This window comes from Megalops cyprinoides, chromosome 11, assembly GCF_013368585.1.
Source record: "Megalops cyprinoides isolate fMegCyp1 chromosome 11, fMegCyp1.pri, whole genome shotgun sequence".
Lineage (NCBI taxonomy): Eukaryota > Metazoa > Chordata > Actinopteri > Elopiformes > Megalopidae > Megalops > Megalops cyprinoides.
Genome location: NC_050593.1, coordinates 9,510,866 through 9,538,131, shown reverse-complemented (window position 1 = coordinate 9,538,131; position 27,266 = coordinate 9,510,866). Strand labels below are relative to the sequence as shown.

Here is a 27,266-nt window from a genome sequence, read left to right as displayed (position 1 = left end):
GTGTATGTTCGTGTGTGTGTGCATGTGTGCGCACGTGTGTGTGTGCGTGTGTGTGTCTGTGAGAGTGTGTGTGTGTGCGTGTGTGTGTGTGTGAGATGGAGGACCAGGTGGAGAAGACAAAGCACAGGAGAGGGGAAGCGATCATGTCCGCGCCTGTGTTTCCTGTGCAAATGTCAGTAAATGGGATGGAATTTGACTGCTAAAGAGCAGCCTGGCCGCTCCGCGCTGCGGGGAGTCCTGCTCAGCCTCACAGGCTCCACAATTATTGTTTCCCATTTGTGACACTTGGCTGTAATTTGAGTTTGAAATATCCTAGCCGGGTCCTCAATCTGCTGGGGGTGAGTCATGTTCACTTCCTAGACCACCACTGCAGCCATACAGCCACTGGAATACTAAACAAAATCAGAACGCTCAAAGAGATCAGTCACAGGAACATGCGGTGCAACACAACTTTAAACAAACCACTCCATCCCCTATAGCACCATACTGTGCACGTCCTCTCCGGCTCCCAGTTATTACACATAGCCGGACAAGTTGGGCAATAAACGCTCAGCTGAAAGTGAAGACAACATTTTCGCCAACCCCAAAGCATTCTGTGACTAATTCTGGTCCCCAGCTGGAATCTGAAATGAGTTTCTAATCTCGCTCTTGCAGGGGAATCTATTAAGCTGGACCAGCCGCTCCTCTCTGGAGATCTGAGGAAGGGTGCGGAGGTATCTCTGTGGGAACGCGTCATCATGTGCCATGGCTCCCTGTAGTCAGGCCGCTGAAGGTGACAGTGACACTGGCCTTCCTCAGAGAGAGATAACCGGACAGTGTGAGTGACAGGATGACCCTGGGACGCTCGGGTAGGGGGACCTGTGGGATGCTATGGGAGTCACTCCTAAACCTGATCAGTTGATTGATCTGTTTCTTTTTTTTTAAGATAAGCCTTTTAACTTTCATGACACCACAGCACAGTGAATGACCAAATATTGTCAAATATTCTAACCATGTAAAATGTTACATAGAAAAGACAACTCAGAAGTTCCGTGAGAAAAGAAACAATGATATTTAACAGATATGAACTGAAATGAAATTGTGACTCCAACAGATAATGTCACTCAAGTAATGATACACTCAGTGAAAACAACTTTTTGGGACTTCCATTTACTGTATTTGGCTTAAGAAACCATGTTATCTGAGTATGTGCATGCTCTCTAGTAAGTAGAGATTTCCCACATCAAACCGTCTCTGTCCCCAGAGCAAGAATCCAGCCCTGCTCTGAGCTCTACTCTGCTTAGAACTGTGCCTTGACCCCTTAGGTCAGTCTATTCTGAGCAGGGGAATTCTGGGAATAGCTCTGGACAGAAACTAACTGCAAATTTGCTACCATTACTCTTACTAATGGCTAGTATTTCTGTGCAGTTGTACAATGTACAGTTATTGGGGTTATGTACTCCTTTACATTCTAACACTGCCAAAACAAACCATTTCAGATAGAATGAATGCTGTGGAAGCCTTATGGTAATGCCAACATGTGTATGACCTGCAGTTTCTCCCCATGAGAGATCACATTTGCCCTGGGCCACTGGGTTACCTTCCTGCACAGCATTGTGACCATGGCAGGTGCCACAGGTGGATATGGTGAGAGTTGATGACACCATCAAGGAGACTGGACTGAGGATGCGGACAGAGAACGATCTTGAGAAGTGGCAGTCAATAGGGTAATGCCAGAGTGTGAGAACCTCTGCACACTTTGAATTCCACCACCCACAAAAGCCTCTGGGAATTCAACTCAAAAACTGCGATTTGACTGAATATCCCTAAGAAAGCACTTCACAAAACAACCAAAAACCCAACAAAAACAACAATAAATCGACAGCCCTGCCTTTATTTAAATGTTCAGCTTTAACACAGGGTATCCCATCAGAGTCCTTCAGTTTTTCTGACAGTTAAGACCTTTAAATAAAGCCTGCTCAGAGTCGGCCAGTGTTTCTGAAGCATCACCCTACAGTTAGGCATCTTCGGCTTCAGGGCAGCACCAATGCTGCATTCATGGCATTTTCACCTGTTCATTACTGAGATCACAGGGAAACGTCCGGCTGGGAACATGCTTCTCATCACCCTCACTGCCATCCCATCATCGTAACATGCGTCTTTTCTTCATTCTGTTCAAATGTATCGCTACTTCTTCACAGAGGAGCTGTCTGCTGGTGCCATTTTCCTTAGAGATAAGAGTAACAACAAGACAGATTTTAATGCAACGCATTTCACAGAGCAGTGCAATGGCTCTTGCAGGCACAGCATTCAGCAATAATTGCATCAGACAAATACTTTCAAACTCTGAAAATTTGGAGAGCAAAAATAAGATAATGGCAGGAGAGAAAAGAATTTGGAATGTTTTGCGGAGGATGACGCTGTGATGAAAATGTCCGAGAAGGGGAAGAACAGGGATTGTCTGGGGAGCCAATTGGGACAGGCCTGCATGTGAGGGCCTGGGGGAAAGGGATTTGGATCAAGGCCTGGGGGACGTTTCTTTGAGGGGCGAAATTTATGAGAAGATCCCATGAGCCATGCACGCTGGACCCCACGGGGCTGCAGGTGAAACCCTGATGCGTCGGGAGACAGAGGAGTTCCCATAACCCGCTCTAACCCGCCTGTTTGCACCCCCCTTCAGTGCACTCCCCTCAGCCCAAAACGACAGCCAGACACAGGAGAGACGGCAGGACCAACTGTACGAGTGTGGGGCACCGGAGGTGTGGAGCTGCGTCTGGGCAGAAGACGCTGTGCAGGAATCCAGACTGTCTCAAAAAACAAAAACCCACAAACTTCATCTCTGCTTTGGGGAATAAGGAAAGTAGGACAGCTGAACTTCAATTCAGAGAGTAAACCAAAAATAACACACACACACACACACACACACAGACACACACGCGTGCATGCACCCACGTACACATACACACAGACACACACACACATAGTCATCATGCATGCACATACACACACACACACATACGCACATGCGTGCACACACACACACACACACACACACACACACACACACACACACACACACACACACACACAGGCACTTAAAGAAAGCCACTGTAGATGGGGTGGAGTGCAGCAGAGAGATGCCTGACAGGTTTTGGAGGCCTCCTATGATTTGAACTACTGCAGAACAATGGAAAACTACTAAATCCATTAAAATACCCTGCAGTGAGTTCGGAGAGAACCATTTTCATTTTGTCAAGAATTTAAAACCTGCTTCCTGTTCATGGACCGCGTTCAGACAACCCATACACTTCAAACCACGTTAGTCAGACATACTTTTTATTTTGTAAAGAAAAGAACGGCCTTTGAATTTTGGGATACAAACATACACACTCATGTGTTTTAACACTGTCAGTAGCTGAGAGAGGATCTGTATCCTCATTTATTGTTAGTCACAGTAAACTAGTAAGCAGAATATTCTGATCTACCCATAGCATAGGCACCGCTAAGTACACCTAACAATCAGGTTAGACACAAACAGAAAAGCGGTTCTTCTGTGCAGGCAGTTACTGTTATATTCACGGTGTTTTCTCTGATAATTATGCTCTAAAGGTTTATAAGACATAAGACATAAGAGAGCTTTATTGGCATTGTTCAGGACAACGAAATTACAAGTGTATCTGTGGGATTCTATAATCATGGTGAACATTCAGCAGCAGGACACGGGTATATCTTATAGCGGAACTGTAGATTTGACATGGAGGATGCTGCAATCATTATTTGCATTAGACCTGTTGATTTTGCACTGGGATCATTACATGTTACAGAATACACTATGTGTTGAACTGAGAGACAAGATGGAAAAAGGAGTGCTCACGCTACATCCACCCACTCACTCTGATTCTGCCACAACACATCTGATAGGTTCTCTGAATGTCAGGGCGGGGCATGAGAAATGCACACATGAAGGAGCCCTCTGAGGGAGGAACACTCAAGCCCTGTGGAAGCAGAGAGCAGTCAGAGAGGACTGGAGAAGTGCGCGCAGAGAGGGCGAGAGAGACAGAGAGCACTTCCTGGAAGAGGCTGACGCAGAAACAGCCACAGTGCTCCAGGAGTAAACAGCTCCTTGTGAATAATGCAGCCCAGCTACGCAGGCTGCCAGTGCCCTGGCTTTCTAAACATGGCAAGGAAAAAGAGGAGCACTTCTAAGAAGTTCCATCTTTGTGCCATGGAGAGAATGCAGTCAGTGCCCATAGCAGGGAGACATTGCAAATAGCAGTCGTGCATGTATGCACCCACAGACAGACAGATATATATACACACACACACACACACACACACACACACACACACACACACACACACACACACACACACACACACACTATAGGACCAGTTTGTGATTCGTACATGATGAACAGGGTGTTTCAAAATGCCAAATTGGCCCGAGCAAACATTGTCTTCCTGCTAAATTTTATTAATGATCTATGTCTTTTTAACTGGCTTTAATCACCACATAATAACGCACAGCGAGCAGCAAAGGTGCTCCAGACTATGTGCGGTAATGAGGTACAGTAATATCTGTTTGCTTAGCTGAAAAGAGGCCAGATTATGAATTATGAGAGGGAATTAGAGGACAGATGTTTTTCATTTTTCAGATTCTACAGATGAAGTGGCTGTTTTATAGCTTTGTCATAATGAATGATCCTGAAGTTCCAGAGGCCCGTTTCCATGGCGCCCACCTCCTTTGCGAAAGGCTCCATCGATGACTACATACCGTAACCTCGGAGACATGCGGGAACGCCTACCACACAATCCAAAGGTTAGTGTTAGCATGTGTCTACTCGAACAACGCTGATCACAGAAGCTCAGGCCTAATTGTCATGAGGTTTATTCCAAGTTCTGCTGCTGCTTCAACACCGGGTCTTCAACACCACTCAACACCAAACTAGGGCCAAGACCATTGCTGTAGCCATGCTTTCACACACACATTGGAAGTACACATGCACTAACTCAACCCACAACTCCTGCCCCTGTACCGGCACACAGCACACAATTACCACCTTAACCAGGTGATTCATTTACCTTTACCTTTCCTGGTGATCCTGCAATAGATAGATTACTGAGTAAATCACTAAATATTGATGTCAGAGAAGGACTTAAAGTGATGTCCAGTAAAGGGCCCTTGCAGGGTGTGTAAAAACCTGCAAAGGGCTGCAGTACGGGCTCAAATGCTGCTGCCTTTGCACAAATGCAGGTTAGAATCCCTGAAATACCCCACCTTTCCTACAGCAGCCAATCAGAGCTGTCGCTTGCCTGTCTCTCACTGATGGCTTTTAAAAGACAGCCTGATTATAGCAGGGTGCACTGTGTGAGAAGAGAAGAAAATGAAAAAAGACAAAACTGGCTAATTCCTGTAGGGAGCAGTGGAGAACACCATACACTCAGGCTGTTCGTTGCAGTTCCCATATGATCAGCCGGTGACTGTTGTTGCTGTGGCTCTCATTGGTCAGTGTCCTTTGTGTATACATGATAGTACATCATCTCTGTGATTACAGTCCATCCCCGTAGCCCTTAGCGCTAATTACTCTCACCATTAGACTTCAGCTTGTTCACAAACAAGGAGCAAAAAATGAAACAAAATCAACCCATTCCATCAGTTTAGAAATTCAACACCTTTACACATGAATACATTGATTATTTACCAAATTGACTTAACTTTCACGCTGAATGTATAATTTAGCAAAAAGGTTGCGCTTGTTAACTGAATAAATATCAATCATCAGAGATATTTATAAACTTAACCCCCTTGAAGGCAAATTCCATTAGACAGTTGAACACACACGCAACTCAGGTCCAGCACCCAGCTTAACAGTACGACAGGAGATCCTGTTAGAATTCAGGCCTGCCTCCTGCATGTTGCTGGCCCATATCCTCTCGCAGACAGTCACAGTTCACACTGCAGCCAAACCTGACGCACAGCAGCAGGTGACCCTGTGACGGTACGGTATAAGGAATTGGGATCCAGAGAGTGACTGCTTGAGAATGAGCTGCCCCTGTCATCTGCCTGAGATTAGCCAAATGGATCACATGATCATTACAATGTGAAATGGGGGGTTGGCTGTAGCTTTATCAACAGCCTTGATGTTCTTAATTTTAAGCAAACACACACACAGACACAGACAGACAGACAGACACACATGTAATTAATTACAAATGCAAATTTCATATACAAAAAAAAACTGACTGAAAAATATACACATTGCATCATTTATTCTGCTTAAATAAACACATACATACATGTATATGTGTATGTATGTAAATAATTTGCTGCTTTTTAATTAGAGATTACATGCATCCACTTCAGAGAGATCAGAAAAAAAGACCAGATCAGATCTGGTGTCCAGTACAGGAACTGGTACTTTCTTACCATGACAATGAAGTGCAAAAACACAATAGTACACTATGGCTTTCTGGCTGCAGCATTTTATTCATGATAAAAACAGGCCATTTGTCTGACACGGCCAGCCAACTGCAGCATGTGGGGTCGACCTGGGTCCGTTGGCTGGTGAAACGCCTTTGGTTATGCAGGTACGGCTGACCTTCAGCTGAGGCAGGGCAGTGGAAACATGCCCCATGGTGTGTGTTAAGTGTTTCAGCTGGCAGGGGTACTCGCAAATTCAGATCACTTATTCCAAACAAAACAGGTCTCTCAGCGAGCCTGACCAAAACAAACAGCACCCCTGACCTCAGGCCTCAGAAAGCACGGAGACGGGGGGACGGGGGGACGGGGGGACGGGGGGGGGGACGGGGGGCAGACGACACCTGCCCACTACCAAAGTCAGGGGCCCAAAAGTCATGATAATTTACAAATGATTAAAGAAGCATCATAAAAGCTATAGACACACGCATTTCATCTAGAAATTCCAGAAGTAATAAAATGACCATATGACATAACCAGGGGTGCTGCTGTGGAGGGCGGTACTTCAGGCACCAGTGGCTCCGCCCCTTCCTACCCAAAATAAGCAGCACTGGAACCGGCCACACCTGCGTCTAATGGTGCCTTGTTAAATGGCTATAAAAGCTCCTCACACAGCTCTGTGGACTGCTGGTGTGAGGAGTATCTATGTGAATAATGCTTGTTCTTATAATTCTGTGCTTGGCCTTTTCTGTTTGGATGACTTCCTGCTCTGTGCTTTGACCTATGCCTGTTCTTTTACCGCTCTTTCGCCTAGCCCACTGTGTGTGCCTCTGGTAAGCAGCTTAGGTAGTGGACGCCTGTTTTAGTAAGGCTCCATCTCTGTTTGTAGTTTTGTTTTGTGTGTTTTTATTCATTTACATTCTTCTGCTTTCAACAACTGGCCAGTGCGGCCACTGTGGGGACCACATTTCCTTTGACTGTATATTATCATGCACTCCAGCCCTTCCCAGCAGCCTGCCTATACATATATTTTAGCAATTCATATGTTTAAATGATTGCTATACAGAGAAAGCTAATCCTGTCTGTAATTGTATTCAACTGTTCAAAATAAGTCCTTGAAATATACTTCTCTATCTTTTGTAGCGACATATCGATCAGACAGATTTTTATTTGGTATTGTGCTCCTCATAATGAGATGGCCGCAGAGCAATTTGCTAAGTGCAACGTGGAGAATTGATTTTGTATATTAACACACAATAGTAGCTGTATCATTGAAAGCTGGAACAAGATTTGATGGTATAGTGAACAAACAAGCTTGGAAGCGAGATGGAATGAAATGACACAGAGACGTCTATTAGAGATGGAGACGACAGAGACATCTATTACAGAACCAGGTGGCACAGAGACATCCGTTACCGATAGAGACAGCACAGAGACATCTATTACAGATGGAGACAACACAGAGACACCTATTACAGATGAAGACAATACAGAGACATCTATTACAGAAAGAGATGACAAATAGATGTCTTTTACAGACAGACATGACACACAGATGTCTGTTACAGATGGAGAGGACACAGAGACATCTATTACAGAACCAGGTGACACAGAGACATCTGCTTTGAAATGACAGGTTTTTCACACTGATGAGATGGGGGTATGGGGGTGTCCAGAGAGACACACACACAGAAGATCTACCGAGCAGCAGTAAATAAAGCAGAGGAGCTTCCTGTCACACTGGCCCCAATGTGATGTGGCGGCACACCATTAAACCGAAAGTGGCACAGTAACACAGGTTACTCTCACGCAGTTGACCCGCCCCACAAACGCATGTTACCAGGAATCAATAGCAGCCCATGTACACGAGCGGAGAAACTTCCACGCCTTCCCTCTTCTTTATTTCCTGTCCCGTTGCGCAGGGTGGCAGGAAACAGAGCAAGCTTCAAAGCCGAAGGCAAAGCAGCCATCCCCAGTGCAGCTCTCTCATAAGGATGTCACTGCATGACTTAGCCTCCATCCTGTGATCTTTATTTCCACGCAGCAGTCAAATCTACGAGCACATGCCTCTGAAGAGCACACAGGAAATGAGAGGAAACCACATGAAAAGGACAAGGCTCTTGTAAATCACATTATTCAAAAAAAAAAATCATTGCAAGTCGCTTTAATTCAGCTTCTGCATGTGCTCTTCTTAAGTTTGTGACTCACTGACACACAGCGAGAGAATTCTGGAGAGTGTAACAGGGTGAAACCAGGTGAGTCTGTATCACTTCTGACACTCAGCAGTAGCACAGTACAATGCTACCACCCAGCAACGCTAACTTTTTGAAGCAGAGATATCAGATAGCAGAGATATTGGGATCACCAACAGGAACCGCACAGTTAGTTCTGAGATGGGGGGAACCTCCAGACTACGTTGTGGCTGTTGGGGTGTTGGAGGAGGACAAGTGGACTATCTGGGGGAGGAGGGTAAAGAGATTACAGGCCCATCACATATTCCCCAACTGAAGTGAATGCTCATCTGTTTACTCTCAGTGTGACACTGGAGATAATGTCAAATCCAAGAGAATCTGAGGCACTGGGTGTTAACCCTCTAGTGGAGAGGTGGATCTGAAAATGAATTCTACTGCAAACACACTGTGGGTAGAAACACACTGAAGGAGAAACGATAGGGGCCAAACATGAAGGCCTGGGTGGGCGTGTTGAGGTGAGGAGAGGGGGCAGTTTGTGAGTCTGTGCGTTGGCCAGTAGAGGTCATCACAAACAGAGAGGCTCGCAGCACTCGCTCAAATGCAGACACTATACAGAGTCCAGGGAATTCTAAGAGTAGTTTTTCTTTCCAAACGCAGACAGCTCCAAGAATGACGAGGCCTATGTCTGCGCTGTATCTGCACCGGTTGGGGCCCAGCCTCAGGGCCAGCTCGGGTGGCTGCGGGGCACTGCACATGCATGGACAGCGTGTGTGTGACCGCAGCTTGGCCTAACATGCCACCGCGCACCTGGAGACCAAGTGCCACGGAAACACCTACTACACTCTGCTGTGGACCACATGAAGGGATGGTCACCTGAGGGTCACGCGGTGGCCCCCAGGTGGCTGGATATCAAATATTAATGCTCTGCTGTCTAATCTGAATGCTGCATATGTATCTGAACAGCAAAAAACAGCTAGTTTTACTATCCTGTATGATGGGTGGTGCCTCTTGAAGAGTAAGAAAGTTAACTGAGATCAGGGGGTCCTGGGCTGTACAGTATCTATTCCTTGCATTAAGGACACTGTTTTGCTATCTGGCTACTTCTACCTTAGTGACCTTACTGCACTGATGTGTACTATATGATTACTGTATGTGTGCACTATGTGTCATATATAATTACTACATGTGTGCTATATGCATACTACATGTGTAGCAGGTGTGTTTTGTGTTGTGCTCCTTACCACTACACAACACTGCTGCTCCTTACCACTACACCACACTGCTGTTCCTTACCACTATACCACACTGCTGCTCCTTACCACTACACCACACTGCTGCTCCTTACCTCTACACCACACTGCTGTTCCTTACCACTATACCACACTGCTGTTCCTTACCACTATACCACACTACTGCTCTTTACCACTACACCACACTGCTGCTCCTCACCACTATACCACACTGCTGCTCCTTACCTCTACACCACACTGCTGCTCCTCACCACTACATCACACTGCTGTTCCTTACCACTATACCACACTGCTGTTCCTTACCACTATACCACACTGCTGCTCCTTACCACTACACCACACTGCTGCTCCTCACCACTATACCACACTGCTGCTCCTTACCTCTACACCACACTGCTGCTCCTCACCACTACATCACACTGCTGTTCCTTACCACTACACCACACTGCTGTTCCTTACCACTATACCACACTGCTGCTCCTTACCACTACACCACACTGCTGCTCCTCACCACTACATCACACTGCTGTTCCTTACCACTACACCACACTGCTGTTCCTTACCCCTACATCACACTGCTGTTCCTTACCACTACACCACACTGCTGTTCCTTACCACTATACCACACTGCTGCTCCTTACCACTACACCACACTGCTGCTCCTCACCACTACATCACACTGCTGTTCCTTACCACTACACCACACTGCTGTTCCTTACCCCTACATCACACTGCTGTTCCTTACCACTACACTACTTACCTGCTACACCTCACCAAGCAAAACACAAATGTCTACAGACGTATCTGTATGAGGTACGCAGGTACCCTTTAAACATACACTCACAAACAAATGCACTACCAAGCACTGCACACATGCATCATCAAAGAGAGCTGCGTGGAATCCCTGACAGAGGCAGCTATTTGGACTGAGAACAGGGGGAAGGTTTGTCTGGATGATTAAAGCTGCGTTTTCAGCGGGGTTTGTGAATAAGACGTGTGGGATCCATTCGCTCGTGTGGCCTCATGGTGAGATCACAGGCCGGCAGCTCTCCTCCTCTCTGTATCTCTGCACTCTCCTTTGTGTTTCTTTGGTAACGCACAGCTGCACGGCGGCCGCATGGGGTGAGGATTCTTGTCCTTGTCAATGCTCATAAATCACAAGACGCTCCTCCACGTGGCAATTATTTCCAGGTAAAGCATGCTTAACAGTAGCTCATAAAAATGAGAACAGAACAAAATCTAGACCATTCTCTGCCTCGTGCAGCTGGATAGACAGACACTGCAAAAAAGAAAGGACTTGTATTATCTAACTTTAGATGGAACTGGCTAGACGAGCTCGTCTGATTTCTCCCAATTCCCCAAGGTGGATTCTGGGTCAAGTACGGCGGCACAGACAGATGCAGATGGACTCCTCGTCTCAGAGAGGACTGGAGCTTCAGAACCAATTTAGCGTGATGGGTCCTTCATCGGCTCATTCACCTCACAGGCAGGGAGCAAGATGGATGACTTTGAAGACACGCTGAAGAAAAAAAAACTTTGTGGTTCATCTAACTTATCACTCAGTTCAGCTTAGCTGCTTCATTAAAGAGTAATGCTAAAATACTCAGCTGCACTGACTTTGAGCTAGTCCAGGAATCAGGGAGGTTCAGCGTATGAATAATGGGGTTATGCAGAGCATCAAGTCTGGCAGACAGGCGGCACAACTTCAGTCTGCCTCTTGGTCTGTTGCCATTGGCTGAGACATGCAACACATGCTCAGTTCTCAGACGGCACTTTGATTTCACTATCGACCTCCTGGATTTTGATTGGGTAATGCTGCTATGTTAGGACTAGTAAGAGTGACACTCAATACTTGAGGAAACCGGCAGATTTCACAGTGATAGGGGTGAAATAATGTAGAGAGAGCAAACTTTCTTGTAGGCACTCACATAACTCAGAACAAACTCAGATCAGAAGAGAACTGGTTTCTTCCAGAATGCTCTGCAAAGCCAGAACATGAACACAAATAAGGCTGAAAGTTTGATATTATGACAAATCAATTATAGCAGATTATACAAGTGTGCTATTCTCAACAAGCACCTAAAAGAATACCATGACCTTTGAAACCATTGCATCTTTGTGGTGAGGTTGTCAAGATAGTGTGAAATTTATTCAGTTCAATTCAGTTTTATTTATATAGCGCTTTTTACAACATGACTTGTCACAAAGCAGCTTTACATTGGTATTCTAGGCCTGATACCCCCTCAGAGCAAGCCAAAGGTGACAGTGGCAAGGAAAAACTCCCCGACTAATAGGAAGAAACCTTGAGCAGAACCTGGGTCAGAGGGGGAGCCCTTCTGCTTCTGGCTGGCACTGGGTGGACAAATTGAGTAGGGAAGAATTTCCTAAGAAGTTCTTAACAGTACTTAAGAATGGTGAAACATGTAGGTAGTAAGACAGAGTAATATACGGTGCGCAAACATAATGAGTCTTGTAAATCTTAAATCTTAAAAGTTATACAGCAGAATATGCATAGCATGTAGTCCTCGAGGGTCCAGTTTTTGGTACATGGGGGGCTCCACAGGAATGACAGCGAGGAAGTTGAGCTGGAGGCCCCGAAATGGTACTTGAGTTACAGCTCCAGGCAGGAGCCCGGAGCCGGGTGAGGAAAAGAAAATTTAAAAACATTGATTAGTGGATGATAAGAATAGCAGGAATGTACAACAGAGAGGCAGGAGAGGAGGGGTAGGGAAAAATATGCCAGTGTACAACAAGGAAAACCCTGGCAGACTAACATTATGATAGCATACCTAGGGGACAGGAGGCAAGGGCACAGTCCATGCCATAATAAAGTGACAGCAATGACCACTTAGTCCACCAGAGACTCCATGATCCATGCCAGCACCAGGCCATGTCCCTCAGCTGAAGGATTTACTGTATAGATATGTTTTGAGCCTAGACTTAAAGGCTGAGAGAGAGCTCCCTGAACCTCAGTGGGGGAGCTGTTCCACAGGAGAGGGGCTCGATAGGAAAAGGCTCTACCGCCTATAGTAGTTTTTCTCAGTCTTGGAAAGATGAGAAGCCCGGCATTTTGGAAATGAAGGGCTCTTTGTGGACGGTATGGGTGTAGAAGGTCCTTCAGAGTAGGGAGGGGCAAGCCCATTTAAAGCCTTAAATGTGAATAGAAGTATTTTAAAATCAATTCGGTATTTAATGGATAGCCAATGGAGAAAAGCTAGAACTGGGGTAATGTGCTCAAAGTGCTTTGTTCGAGTTAAGATACGAGCAGCTGCATTTTGTACCAGCTGAAGGGGCTTTAGTGAGACATTTGCACATCCTGACAAAGGGCATTGCAGTAGTCCAACCTGGATGTTACAAAAGTGTGGATTAGTGTTTCAGCATCATTAATTGATACAATTTTCCTAATTTTGGCTATATTTCTCAGATGAAAGAAGACTGTCCTAGAAGTGTTAGTTATATGTGTTTCAAAAGAGAGCTCAGGATCAATAATGACACCAAGGTCTGATAGCTGCAATTGAGGCAAGGGAGACATCCAGGGGCGGAGCTGATGGCTCATTGCAGAGGGGGAGAGGACCTGTAGCAGGCCCTTATACAGCCTGTATGGAGATGCAAGACAGATCCAAGGGGAACCTTACGGAGACGGAAGGGCGGAACGGAGAGAAATGCGGATTACAATGAGGTGCGCTATTTCAGCACACCTCATTGCGTGAGACCATTTTTAAATACCGCGGCTCTGTCAGCAGTGACGGCGATGGGAAATAAAACAAGACAGCCGGTGATCGCCTAGTTCGTATACTTTCGGACTCGAACAGAGGGCGTAATTTGTACACTTACACAAGGATACTGGACAACAAATAAAGTTTTCTGTAACTCTATTGTGTCTCTGCTCATTCAAAATAAATATCACGCCAAGAAACTTAGCTAGGGGTCTGTCGAAACCATTACGTCCTCAGTCTGACTTTTTATTTTTTTGCAGCAATCAAGACACAAACAAACTTAAATATATATAAACTTAAATTTATATAATTAATACTTAAAATATTCAACTAAACAACAAAAATGCATGTTCAGTCAGGCAGATTGGGCCCAAGGTGGGCCCCTTTGTAACTGGAAGAACCGTGGGTCTGGGGCAGCTGCACCCTCTGCCCCCCCTGGGCTCGTTCTGCTACAGGAGACACCATCCATTTCTTTACATCTGTTAGGTAGGCCTCCATGTTTTATATATTCAAAGGGACATCAGGTTTGGCTGATATGTATAACTGAGTGTAATCTGCATAACACTGGAAGCTAATGCCATTTTTTCGGATGATATCGCCAGGAGGCAACATGTATAACGAGAAGAGCAAAGGCCCATTTATGTGAGCAAAACACCCACAGCACCTCACACTGATCACCGATCTCACACTTTTCCCTATCACTTCTTTTAGCTGTAGGATGTTCTGGGGACAGAGACCTTATATCAGACAAAGTAGCTTCTTCATATGTCTTGAACTTTTCTCCAATGCAACTTTTTTCAAATTTCTTATCTTCAATAAATTTCAATTTTCTTACAGCAGCCACATAGTTGTTTTACAATAATATAATCTGAAGAGATTTAATCTCAAAATTAATGTTACACATTCCCATTCTGAGATAAACTATGTTGAGATGAGAGATATTTCGCTGTCTCTCACCAGCCCAAACTAGAGTCTTAGCCATCTAATAACAGACTCCAGCCCAAACAGAAATCTGAGCCATCCAGGACCAAAATCCAGACCAAACAGATATCTGAGCCATCCAGGACCAGAATCCAGACCAAACAGATATCTGAACCATCCAGGACCAGAATCCAGACCAAACAGATATCTGAACCATCCAGGACCAGAATCCAGACCAAACAGAAATCTGAACCATCCAGGAACAGAATCCAGACCAAACAGATATCTGAACCATCCAGGAACAGAATCCAGACCAAACAGATATCTGAGCCATCCAAGACCAGAATCCAGACCACACAGAAGTCTGACCCATCCAGGACCAGAATCCAGACCAAACAGATATCTGAGACATGCAGGACCAGAATCCAGACCAAACAGATATCTGAGACATGCAGGACCAGAATCCAGACCAACCAAGAGTTTTCTACACAGAAGCAGAATCCAGCTCAATCCAGCAGTGAGAATCACATATGCACACATACTACTCCAGCTCTGCACACCCATTCTCTCTCACGCACAAGCAATCAGATATGGAAGCTTATTAGTACAGCATAAACCAATTACATATTACATCACATTATTGTCATTTATCAGACACTCTTATCCAGGGCACTTACATGGGTTATGATTTTTACATTATCCATTTATACAGCTGGATATTTACTGATATTTATATGGGTATTTAGATTTATTTACAACTCCTACACTGCTGCATATACGGTATATATATATAGAGAGAGATAAAGAGGGAGATAGAGATGGAGAGAGATCATCAGCGCCTGAATTGCTTTAGTACTCTTAAGATACAGCCAATAAAAGAAAGACCATCATCCTGGATAAAGGTCTCATAAATAAAGGTCCAATAAACTGGCAATAATTTCAGTACATACAAAGCGAGGGAGATGAGTGCTCTTATTTGGTCTAATAGATCGAATGTCACTCATAGCAAAGCCTAATGCATTCTTTTATGTGGTTACATACATTCATGGGAATAAAAATGAGAAATCCATTCAGAAAAAACAGAACCAGAGGACAGAGGACTGGAGGAGGTGTGCTTCCTGCTCATATCTTGGTGTGTGACTGAAGCCACTGGTGATGCTTGCATGGTGTCTCTGCCCACCCCCAGTCAGGTGCATTAATATTTCAGATGGCTGTGGGATTGCGGGAGGTTGTTTTTAATCATGCTCTCTGTTTCCCCTGCGGGGCTGAGCGGGATTCAGAGGGTGCAGCGTGCCGCCGTGACGCAACGCTGACGCTCCCCTTGCACCCCTCCCCTGGGGGTCTGCGCTGCGCCTCAGAAAGGGGGAGCCCGAGGGCAGAGGCAGCTGACGAACCTCATAGACAGTCCCCGCGTGCGCGCCGCAGGAGCGGGAGCAGGCCCAACACCCTCACTTCACCGTGTGACACACTTTTCCTCAAATCCTCCTGAAATGCCTGCTTTGGTTAAACCTGTTTAAAGCGGAAATAAGCATGTGAGCAGAGCAGCCTCGATGACTCTCAGCCCTACATTAAGAGGGAGAGGTCTCTCAGCGCGGCCCCCGGAAACTCCCGAACGACCCTGCATGGTTTTGCTTTGATGTTCTTATTGGGGAATGGCAGGTGAGTTTGTTCAGAACTGAGATGTCTAAAGTAAGCCATTTTAAACAGATACACTAAATCACAAACCACACATGTACATGGTGGAGGGGATGGTGATGGTGTCCCCCTGAAAACAGTGTGTGGGATGGTGTCCCCCTGAAAACAGTGTGTGGGATGGTGTCGCCCTGAAAACAGTGTGTCGGGTGGTCTCCCCTGAAAGCAGCGTGTGGGATGGTGCCCCCTGAAAGCAGTGTGTGGGATGGTGTCCCCTGAAAGCAGTGTGTGGGATGGTGTCCCCTGAAAGCAGTGTGTGGGATGGTGTCCCCTGAAAGCAGCGTGTGAGATGGTTTCCCCTAAAAGCAGCGTGTGGGATGGTGTCCCCCTGAAAACAGTGTGTCGGGTGGTCTCCCCTGAAAGCAGTGTGTGGGATGGTGTCCCCCTGAAAGCAGTGTGTGGGGTGGTCTCCCCTGAAAGCAGTGTGTGGGGTGGTGTCCCCTGAAAGCAGTGTGTGGGGTGGTCTCCCCTGAGAGCAGTGCGTGGGATGGTGTCCCCTGAAAACAGTGTGTGGGGTGGTTTACCCTGAAAACAATGTGTAGAATGGTGTCCCCCCAGTCATGCTATCTGTATAACTGGTGCTATGTTCCTCTGGAGCACAGATATTCTGACCTTTTGGAGCAGTGTTCTACAGATGCTCCTTCACTTATCACCACGCTTCCTCTCATTGGCCACATTGTGATTAATGGCCAGCTTTCACACTCTTAAATATTTTGCCTGGGATCACTGCAGCCCCGGACTCATGCTGCCATGGAAATGATTGGAAAAGGAGGAGCTGGCCCTGGAGAGGTGTGAGCTGGAAGCCTGTAGCCCAGGATGAGCTTGATGGTGCAACCTCCGTGCTAGTGTGCAGCTATGCAAGAATGCACTGTCACCTTACATCAGCTATTTACTAGAAGTAAATACAGTATCAATGGAAATGGTGCAGCCACTGGCTCTGGTATGCTGCCCCCTGGCTGCGCTGATCAGAACAGCAGTAAGGCTCCCAGTACAGTCAAGGAGACACGGGAACACAATAGGTCATAACTCAGTCGCAAAGATGCTGACACACACTTTACACAGGTGGACGAGCCACCACCAGGGGGCGCATGGACTGGCCTTTCACACGAAGGGAAACTCGGAGCACAGCAAATATCATTTAGCGCACTGTCAGTCTGCCTCCTTCCCTCCGTGGAGAGGAGTAATCTTCAGGAGCTTAGATAGGGAAAACACAAACGCAGATCAATAAATGACAATGGCTCCGATACGCGCATCCGACTGCGCCAAAGTCCCTCAGAGCTCTGCACGCAGCTGCGGAGACGGCCTCATGCCGTTAGATATCGAGGATTAAACTGCCTGCCGTCCCCAGGAGGCAGCGCATCAAACAGCTTCCCCACAGCCAGGGACAAACACAATTATGACATTTTATCACTTATGTAGTAATACCGTCCCTAATACAAAAGAGAAAAAAGAAACATATACTTAACATCTACCCATTGTACAATACACTCTCTATTACAGTGCTCCACAGATAAACAGCAGCGGCCCCCAGACTTTCCTGTGTAATGCTTTGTCTCAGACAGTGTTTCCTGGAAGCATGGAGCATATAGATGCAGGGTTTTAGAAAGGAACGGCTTTATCCATTCAGTTCCAGCGTCCCTCACACGCCCTGTGCTTACTGACAGCGGCAGTGTTCTGAAAGGGTAATGGATTTTCCTCAGGTGAAGCGCTTTACTCAGGTCTCTCCAGGTGGAACATTTATTCAGTAAATGGGGGTGCGTCTGCCCTCACAGTGAAGACCTGCCATTTACACAGAGGCTCCGCGCTCCCTCGGTGACAGCAGCGGCCCACGTCGCCCCCTTTTTCAGTTTTTCGGAGGCAGAGTGTTCCCGGGAAGAAAAAAAACCCACAGGAGATGGAGCTGCCATTCACAGCCTGATACTCATGCCGCGGCCCTATACAGCGTTCTCAATGCGAGGCTCCTGAGCGTGGGAGAGCCGAAACGTGCTGCAATGCTCTGAGAGCTGTGGGTTCGTGAAAACGGTCAGTTGTTGGGGGGAGTGTGCTGATCTCAGTGTGAACAGTGTGAAGCTACAGGGGTCTCCGAATAGCAGGGATCTCAGAAACTGTCACAGCAGCATGCCATCAAAATTTACTCAAATTTATTGCAAAAAAAATCATGGCCATGTACACATATATACATATATATATATATATATATATATATATATAACCCGACCTTGAAAGATTTCTGGGGAGAAACCAAATATTCTCTAGAATAAAAATCAGAGGAAGATTGTCCAACCAAACCCCTTCCCTGGGATTTGTGCAGACTGACAGTAATGTCCCTGCTGGAGTCTCTACCTGCCCCGCCTACCTGACAGCTGGGTGCTCACCTGCAAATTAGTGCTGATCGCTGTCACCTGTGCTGCTCCTTTTTAAGGGATAGTGACCTCCAGAAGGCTCTCTCTTTGCAGTTACCCTTTGTTGTCTTTTTGTATATGATACGCTGGTGGGCGGCATCTTTTTCTTGGTTCCTTGTTTTAGTTTGTTGTTGAAGTGCTTACTAGTTTTGGAGGGAAAATCCTGTTGGCCTACTGCAGGGGGGGCCAGACTCTTCCCTTTTCTTGCTTTGTTAATTTGCTGTCCTGCTTGAGTTTATCTAGTACTGCATAAATGTGTTTAATAAAACATTTTTCAGTAGCTCTGGTTTACTTTGAGGAGGCCATTGTGGCGTGGGAGTGAAGACTCTTATTACTGCCCTCTGGTGCACACTGGTATCTGCCACACAGCTCATAGACTCAGACTGCTTTCCACCAGACTGCTCACATGTGCTGGGCTTCCAGGACAGTTAAACTGCTCTTTCAGTTACAGTTACAGACTCGAGATGACTAGGTGGCATTTGCTTTGAGGTTACAGCTGGTGAGAAACTGTACCCTTCTCTCTGTGAGAATGGAGCTCTGGGATAAAAAATGGCCTGCGAGCTATCTCTGACTCACTCCTGCTCTGCATCCAGAGTTTCTTCAGAACAAGTACTGTACTAATTCACCTTACACAGGAATCACAATATGGAGTACTGTACTAAGTTATCATGCACAGTTAGCACTCAGAGGAGAAATGCTATATAAAAGCTATAGTGAGAGAAAGAGAGGGAGTGAGAGAGAGAGGGGGAAAGGTAGAGAGAGAGAGAGAGAGAGAGAGAGAGAGACAGACAGATTTCACTCATCACATTGGTTGAGCTGTGTGGGAGGCCACAATGACATCCCTCCTTGCAGACTGGGCTGTAACTGTATGTGCTCCTCATGGAGCATAACCCCATGTGCATTATCTGAAGGAACACAAAGGCTATGGATCCAGGGACACAGGCAGCAATATTCACTGTACCATAAATCAGCTATACTGCTTCCTAAAGCAGGGGTGAGCCAGCTCTACAAATATTAAGAACAACCTACCAAGAATGAATGCATATATTTGCTAATGAAAAACACATTCTTCAGATAATTTGTTTACATGAAAGTGGTGATGCACTGAGGGTACATCCAGAGGAAGAATGCTCAGTCATGCATGTACAAAACATATCAATGTTTCATTTATGAACATTGTCCTCTCCTCCATTTTAAACAGTAGGTAGCTGAATCAATTGTTTAGATCCTTTTGGATAAAGGAACCTCCCAGAACGATGGTTCTAGCATAAAAGATATTTCATCACAAAGAAGAGAATGAACACAGGTCGATTCAATACCGCCAGGGTCGAGGATCTCAGAAATATCTGATTTGGAGTGGTGTGGGGTCAAGGAGCAACAGTAATACCCTTCCAAACCCAAACGAGCAAATAAGCTACAGGTTTTGATCGACCAGCATTTAATGGTTCAATAGTACCAGAAGGAGTTCCACAATTAGAGAGAAAATGGGAGGAAAGAGGAGTTTGATTCATGTTGGTCTGGGGTTTAAAGGATCCCTCTCTTCCTTAGGTCAATCCCTGGAGCCCTCGCTCTCTCACGCCCCATATTGCCCCTGCCATTACTGTTTCCATATTTCATGGGGAGATGAATGTTGGGGAGCAATAACATACAGAGGTGCTGGATCTGACTAGCCCTTCCCGCTGTTATATGAAACTGTTCCTGCAATGTTTGAGGTCAGTGTCTGCCAGCCATCCTACTGAACTACCAAACAGACTGTCAAACAGGTAGTTCCGTGAACATGTGCCGAATTTACAAATGTATGAGAAGGGGAAAGCTCTACTTATACTATTAAAATCACAAACCACTTCACTGTTTCAGCTTGGTTCTAGCTTTTTCTTCATTTGAGATGAACATGAAGGGCAACACTTTATGAAGCATGGTTGTCACATCATATTACTAATTCCCTTATCAGGTGCAACTTCCATTTAATGCTTTATTTAACTTATGCTTACATGGTATTAATATTCAGTTAATACTATCCTCTGCAAGGGTACACATGGAGCATCGTGCTTGGGACTGAGACATGTAACCTTCCGGTTCAAATCCAGGTCTGTCATCACAGCAGCGCCCTCCTGGCCACATAAGAGGATTTTATATCCCGCTACAGTGGCATCCCACAATTCCTCTGCACTCCACGGCTTTCCCCTCCCTCACAGAGAGGTCCATTTCCTGCTCTTTACTGTATGTCACTTCCAGGACATTTCTCTCATGATCAAAGGTATTTCAGCTCCTTCCCATAATTCCAGTTTGGGCTTATTTTGGTAAACACATAAAATGACTGTACCCAGTTTTGTTCTGGGCTGTCTTTTGATTCTTACTGGAGAGCTGCTATTATATGCAGGCATTTAAGTTTGATGTATATACCTGACTGTGATGACATTTAATAAAGCCAGACATTAACACAAGATGTTTTATGTTAAGAACAAGCCATGCAGTTTTTCCATGCTAAACTGGTCAAACAAAATACAATAAGGAAACAGGTACAGTCTCCAAACACATTACCTTTCTCCAATTTTGTATTATTTTCTAGGAACAGCATGACCCTATGAAGATGCTGAGTTTCACAAAGTAGATGTGATAATTGAAATTCATGGTTTTTATTATAACATTCATTATGCTCAACATGATTCAAACACTTTAAAAAGGCCATATGAAGAGAATAACATTTCAAAAGTTTTTCAATAAAACTCACTCCTGCGCAGTACAGAGTAATGTTAGTTATACAATGCATGTCCTTATCTATCCAAAATTAGCTACAGAGCAGGACACTGGTCTCGCTGTCCTTCAGGTTTCTATTCCACTACATTCTGCTGACATTACGGTGATCACTTCACCTCAAACAAGAACTCAAACTCCATCTTCTTCACTGCCACACCGCACCAGGAACCATGTGTCTATGTGATCGGTGGAAAGGTAAACCCTAACAAGAGCTCCACTGCAGCTGAGCCACCATCCAGAACTCCACTGCAGCTCAGTCACCCACACCATCGACGGTGGCCAATGCCACCGTATGTCGGGATGGCGGCCCTCAGGAAAGATTAAACGTACACTATCCTGTCGACTAAGTGGACAATCTGTTTGTTAGAGGCAGATAAAGCTGCCACTATTTGCCATATGCCAGATAGCAAGCAATATGCTCCAGATGTCTATGGTGGCAGGCAATATGCTCCAGACGTCTATGGTGTCCAAACTGACCCAGCTCACAAACAAAGGCCGAGGCAGAGCTGGTAAGAATGGCTTCCATGGCAAACCAAATGGTCTGCAGCCTCATCACCATATGGACTATATTTGTGCAGAAAAAAAACAACTTGAGGAAATTACAGGCATTTGTGCATCCACAAATTTGCTTTCCAAAAAAATCACTGCATTGCCAACATGTGTAAAAATGATCCATATAGCCTGAAACAGATTCACCTCCGACAGCTTGTTAGACAGACGCATTAACCCAAAGCATGCAATAAGCACAGAAACCCACAATCTTACCTATTTGCATCTCCATGGTGCTCATTTTATTCTCCGTCGGGAAGAGGATCTTTGGTGGCTTGTCGGTCAAAGGGGCTGGAAAACAAGAAAGGGAGAAGCCATTTAGACAAATAACAGCCATTTCATACTATTCACACTTCAGCCAAGAACGCCAGAGCGGCTCTGCTGTGACAAATGTCCCTGACAAATGTGCTGTTTGCATCATCGCTGCTCTGTGGATAGCACGTCAGGGCTCTGCTTCCCGGCCAGCAGGGTGCGATATTGCCAACTGTCCGCAGTTTTTTGCGGTTTTAAAGGACACAGCCACAGAGCTATAGTTGTACAATGAAATGCCCTCCAGGTAATTGGCCAAAAGAAAACGCTTCCCAGATTTGAAACATTTTTCTCTCCTCCATCTTTTTTGTTGAAATGTGTCGGCCCCTGCATGATGGGACCAGAGCGCTCGCTGCTGCTCAGAAACAGCAAGTCAGGCCTGACTTCAGCTACACCATGCGCCAATGAGTTGGCCTCACACATGTCAACAGCCAAGGCTTAGGGCGTGGTACTCTGTGCCTGTACTCTGTCTGTAGTCAGGCTCCACACAGCAGCTTGCTGACCGTGCCCTTGCCTACATACATAGGACTGAGGATGTCAATGTACTTCTCGGTACCACTCTGCAGATGGGTCTACGTGGAAGACATAGAAATACAGAAATATTGAAAAAGGCCAAGCAAAACTCCCATAATTCCCCTCTCCTAAGCTGAGACTTTAAAGCGCCTCCCAACTTTGCATGACAACCATTTCATCACGGCTAATGGCTCAAATACCTTGGGGTCCGGGCGCCTCAGAGATTAAGAGGAGCGCTAAGCCACAGAGCAAGCGTGGAGCTGGGATTAAGGGCAGCTGGCACTTACTAAACTTAGAGCACACAGCCATCTCCTCATTATACAGGCCCAGGAGAGTGTCTGCTCTTATTCACGGCTAGGCCTCCAGGACAGCAAACTGGCATAATCCATTTAGAGATCCCTGTGTGTGGATTTGTGTGTGCGTGTGTGTGTGTGTGTGTGTGTGTGTGTTTGTCCGTGCCTATGTGTGAGCACGTGTTCCTTCCCTTTCAAACTAAGTGCGGCGCAGCTACTTTGCCATTCATGAAGTTCCTACAAACGTGCAGTTGTTCCAACTCTTTGTGACACCAGAGCATGGCGTTTTAAATATTACATCTGTATGCTTGTTACATTTTTTATCCAGACAGAGACAGAGAGAGAAAGAGAGCAAGCGAGAGAGAGAGAGAAAGCAAAAGACAGTGGGAAGTAGAAGTGACAATATCTTGGCACCGAAAACACATCACAGACTTGCCTCGGCGCGCTGACGCACTCTCGCGCGTCGTTAGGGGGGTGTTTGAAATTACAGGACGAGTCATAACTAAAGAGCTCCCGGCGCAGTGGAACCAGGAGGCGCTTGGCGATAACAAAGAGTAATCGGGTCCTCAAAGGGCAGCGATCCCTCACCGCGTGGGATGACTTCAATTTACACCCCGTTATACTGCCGAGGCCCCCTTTCCAAAGCCGAGACCGACCTGCACAGCGCACCACGCCTCTGCCCTCGGCTCTGATGTGGCAGGGCTCATTGCTGTTGACACTGTTTCAGAAGCTGTGGCATAGGGGTGGGCATCACTGGGAGGCTGGCTGTATGTCTCCGTTTTACATCATCGCGCAGCTATTCCTACTGTTTCAGATGGAACCTGGCGCTCCTTCCTCAAGGACAGCTCTTAGTACTTCCCGCCCCCTAACAACGCAGAGTTGGAGTCCAACGCCGCCGCGGCAAACGCAATGCGACGTGTAAGCTTCACAACGCTTGTGCATTAATCATGCTAATTGGCCCTAGCGTACATGTCACTGTCCGTTGTTTGTGAGCTTTCTTTTGCGACAGTAAACGTACATGAAATATTCAGAGCAGATAAGAGGGTTTGCGTGTAGCGACGTACCTGTTTCCTCGGGGGGTCACACAGAGGAGGCTGGGGTGTGACATGTGTACAAGCTGGTGCTGAAAAGCCAGGTCATAGGCTGCATTGATTGGGTTCCTCTGCTCACCCTTTGTCTGCCTCATACTTGCCCTGGTAGGACATGGCTGTGCCTGGAGCACAAACCTCCCATTCACACATTAAATATAATGGCCAACAAGACGACATTTCAGCTCCTGTGATTTGATGAGAAAGCACCCCTAGTCCTATATATCCGGAAAATGAATGGGATGTTTTTGGGGAGGCAGTGGAGCATAGTGGGTAAGGAGCAGGGCTCATAACTGAAAAGTTGCCGGTTCGATTCCCCACTGGGGCACTGCTGCTGTACCCTTGGGCATGGTACCTAACCCACAATTGCCTCAGTAAATATCCAGCTGTATAAATGGATAACATTGTAAAAAACTGTAATTGATGTAAGTTGCTCTCGATAAGAGCGTCTGTTAAATGACAATATTGTAATGTAATGCTATGTCATGCCTATTTACATGCACCTGTTGTGGAGACACTATAGCTGAAAGTAAAAAGTGGCCCTAGACTCAGTAGTTTCACCGAGTCTTGTAAGTAAAGTCTTTATAGTTGAGCTGACGAGCCAAACTGTCGCCATAACCTCCACAGCCTGTTCCTCTTGGAAGAGTTTTGGGCCCGCATCACTTCAATCCCACACGCACCACAATAACATCCAGTTTCAGATTTTAGTCACATGTTCAGCATACCCAGGTGCCAAATCCTGAAGTGTGAAAGGCGCAAATGAGTCACCCTGTTTCAAGAGCAGTTTTCCCATTCGCATCCACCTCGTACGGCAACTCCAAATTAAGCTGCCACTAAGACGTGCATGATTTGCACTCAGCGTAGCTCATTATCATTACTCTTTAATTAGCAATCTACTTCCAAGTGTCATTGGAAAGCACTTACAGCTCAATTCTGTATTAATAAGAAGCGCAACTCTCCAACTACTGGGAAAATGTTTGGCAGGTCCTAGCCAAACACTGTGAGCATTATTCTGCTGCATTATTAAGCAATGGAAACATGTACATTTGGAACAGCATACCCGATTCCATCGCCCTGTGCTATAGTTTACTTACAAGTTCAGTATTACTAAAACCTCCCTCTCACACATACAGATTATATATGCAAATAGAAAATTCACATATTCATCATTCTGACATGCGTCCCAATGTAAATGCAATACAAAACACTGGGGTGTCAGGCATATACACATCTTGCAGCGAGTCAGGGACAGAGGGGTGCAGCCTTGCGTTTTGACACGTTCTCTGTTTCCCTAGCTGAGGTCCTAGCCCAGCCTCCCACAGAGTGACTCCTCCCTTTCTGTCAGCCCCAGCACTTCCTTCCTCCTCCAATAGGCTTTCTGTAGCCCTTTGCTGCTCCACCCCTGCTACACCTGACCTTGCAGGCTGGACGGAGGAGCCAGAAAATGACTGCCCCCTCTCAGTCACTGTCTGGTGACTGTGACGGCAACACAGAGAATCTCCCCTGTTTTGTAGTGCCAGCTGCTCCAGGCGGAGATGGACAGATTGACACAGAGAGTGTCGCTCTGCGTGACTCTGGGACTCACAGTACAGAGTGTAACCACAGCGGTGCCTGTTTTCACACCTCCACTCATCCACATGCTCGTCTGAACACTCACTCCAACACCAAATGCTTGATTCTTCTGCTCCTACCCTAACTCTGATCACATCCAAGATCACAGAGCAACTCTCAGGCCTGCCTGGCAGGGGAGCTCTCTGGAATAACACCTGTAGTATATGGACATGGTTTATGTCTGAGAAGTTCTGGGGACATGCTCTTACTCTATGCATTACCATCATTACTCTGCTCGAGCAGCACATACACTTAGTTTTTCCATCATTACTCTACTGTAGTAGCACACACTCTATGTATTACCATCAGTTGCAGGCTCATGTTCAGTGACACTACTGGGCTTTTGAGGCCTTGGGAGATCTAGGATCCATACTCTATGAAATGTGTGCCCGTATCACAGATGTTCGTCAGTAATGATGTCATGTCAGCGGTGCAGAATTAAGTGCCTATTAAGCACCAATCTATTGAATACGGTCTCCTCTGATGTCCTGCCTTCCCATTTACTCCTGTAAGGCTGCCCTGCCATGGCAATGATGGGAAACACTGACATTCACACAGTCTCCACAGAACAGTCACATTCGGATGCCCTCAGTTTGTTAATTGCCACTTAATGAAAAACAGTAAAATTAACGAGCCAAATTTGCATGCAATTGTTTTAGAGTAGCTGAGATTTAAATGGACGAGGCTTTCAAGCAAAAAGGGCTATAACAGAAAAGAGAAATGGTAATCAACTGTCATCTGTAAATATTTTAAGCTTGGGTTAACTCTAGGGTGACGTTACTCCTTGCGCATTTATTAAAGTGGATTTGATTGGTCCCCGAGGCCTGAGCGGCCTGCTGCTGTCACTCTCACCTCATTTGTGTTTCTCACCTCTTTCAGACACTCAGAGGGAGGAGCCTCGGGCCGGGAAACTGATAATCACCTCACCAATGGACAGCCAACATAATCAATACATCACAGGATTACACTCAAAATGCACTCATTGGATAACACAGAACAACAGAAGGGGCTATTGGCCTCTGATCCATTTCTTTGTTTAAGTAAGCCTTTACAGCATGATAATCATTCCTCTGTAACCACCACCCTTAAACCACTCTCAGAAGAGTAAACTCAGCTTGTTGAATGGGACAAACATATATTACAACATTCCAGCACTTACAGTATGCATCAGGGTTGCAGTGTGGTGTAGTGGTATAGAGCAGCAGTGTGGTTTGATGATATGGAGCATAAGTGTGGTATAGTGGTAAGCAGCATTAGTGTGGTTCAGTGGTAAGGAGGAGCAGTGTGGTGTAGTAGTAAGGATCAGCAGTGTGGTGTCCTGGTAAGGAGCAGCATTGTGGTGTAGTTTGTAAGGAGCAGCAGTGTGGTGTAGTAGTAAGGAGTAGGGCAGCAGTGTGGTGTGGTGGTAAGGAGCAGGGCTGCATTGTGGTCTAGTGGTAAGGAGCAGCAGTGTGGTGTATCAGTAAGGAGCAGCAGTGTGGTGTAGTGGTAAGGAGCAGGGTAGCAGTGTGGTGTGGTGGTAAGGAGCAGGGCTGCATTGTGGTGTAGTGGTAAGGAGCAGCAGTGTGGTGTATCA

At 46.0% G+C, this 27,266-nt stretch overlaps 1 protein-coding gene across 1 annotated transcript in view; it reads right to left on the bottom strand.

The window, feature by feature from the left end:
* Positions 1-27,266, bottom strand: part of LOC118785832 (interleukin-1 receptor accessory protein-like 1) — a 173,894-nt gene that overhangs the window by 69,657 nt on the left and 76,971 nt on the right. The window contains exon 5 of the mRNA XM_036540773.1: positions 22,093-22,167. Coding sequence (XP_036396666.1) covers positions 22,093-22,167 — 75 coding nt within the window. The remainder of the gene's footprint in view (positions 1-22,092; positions 22,168-27,266) is intronic.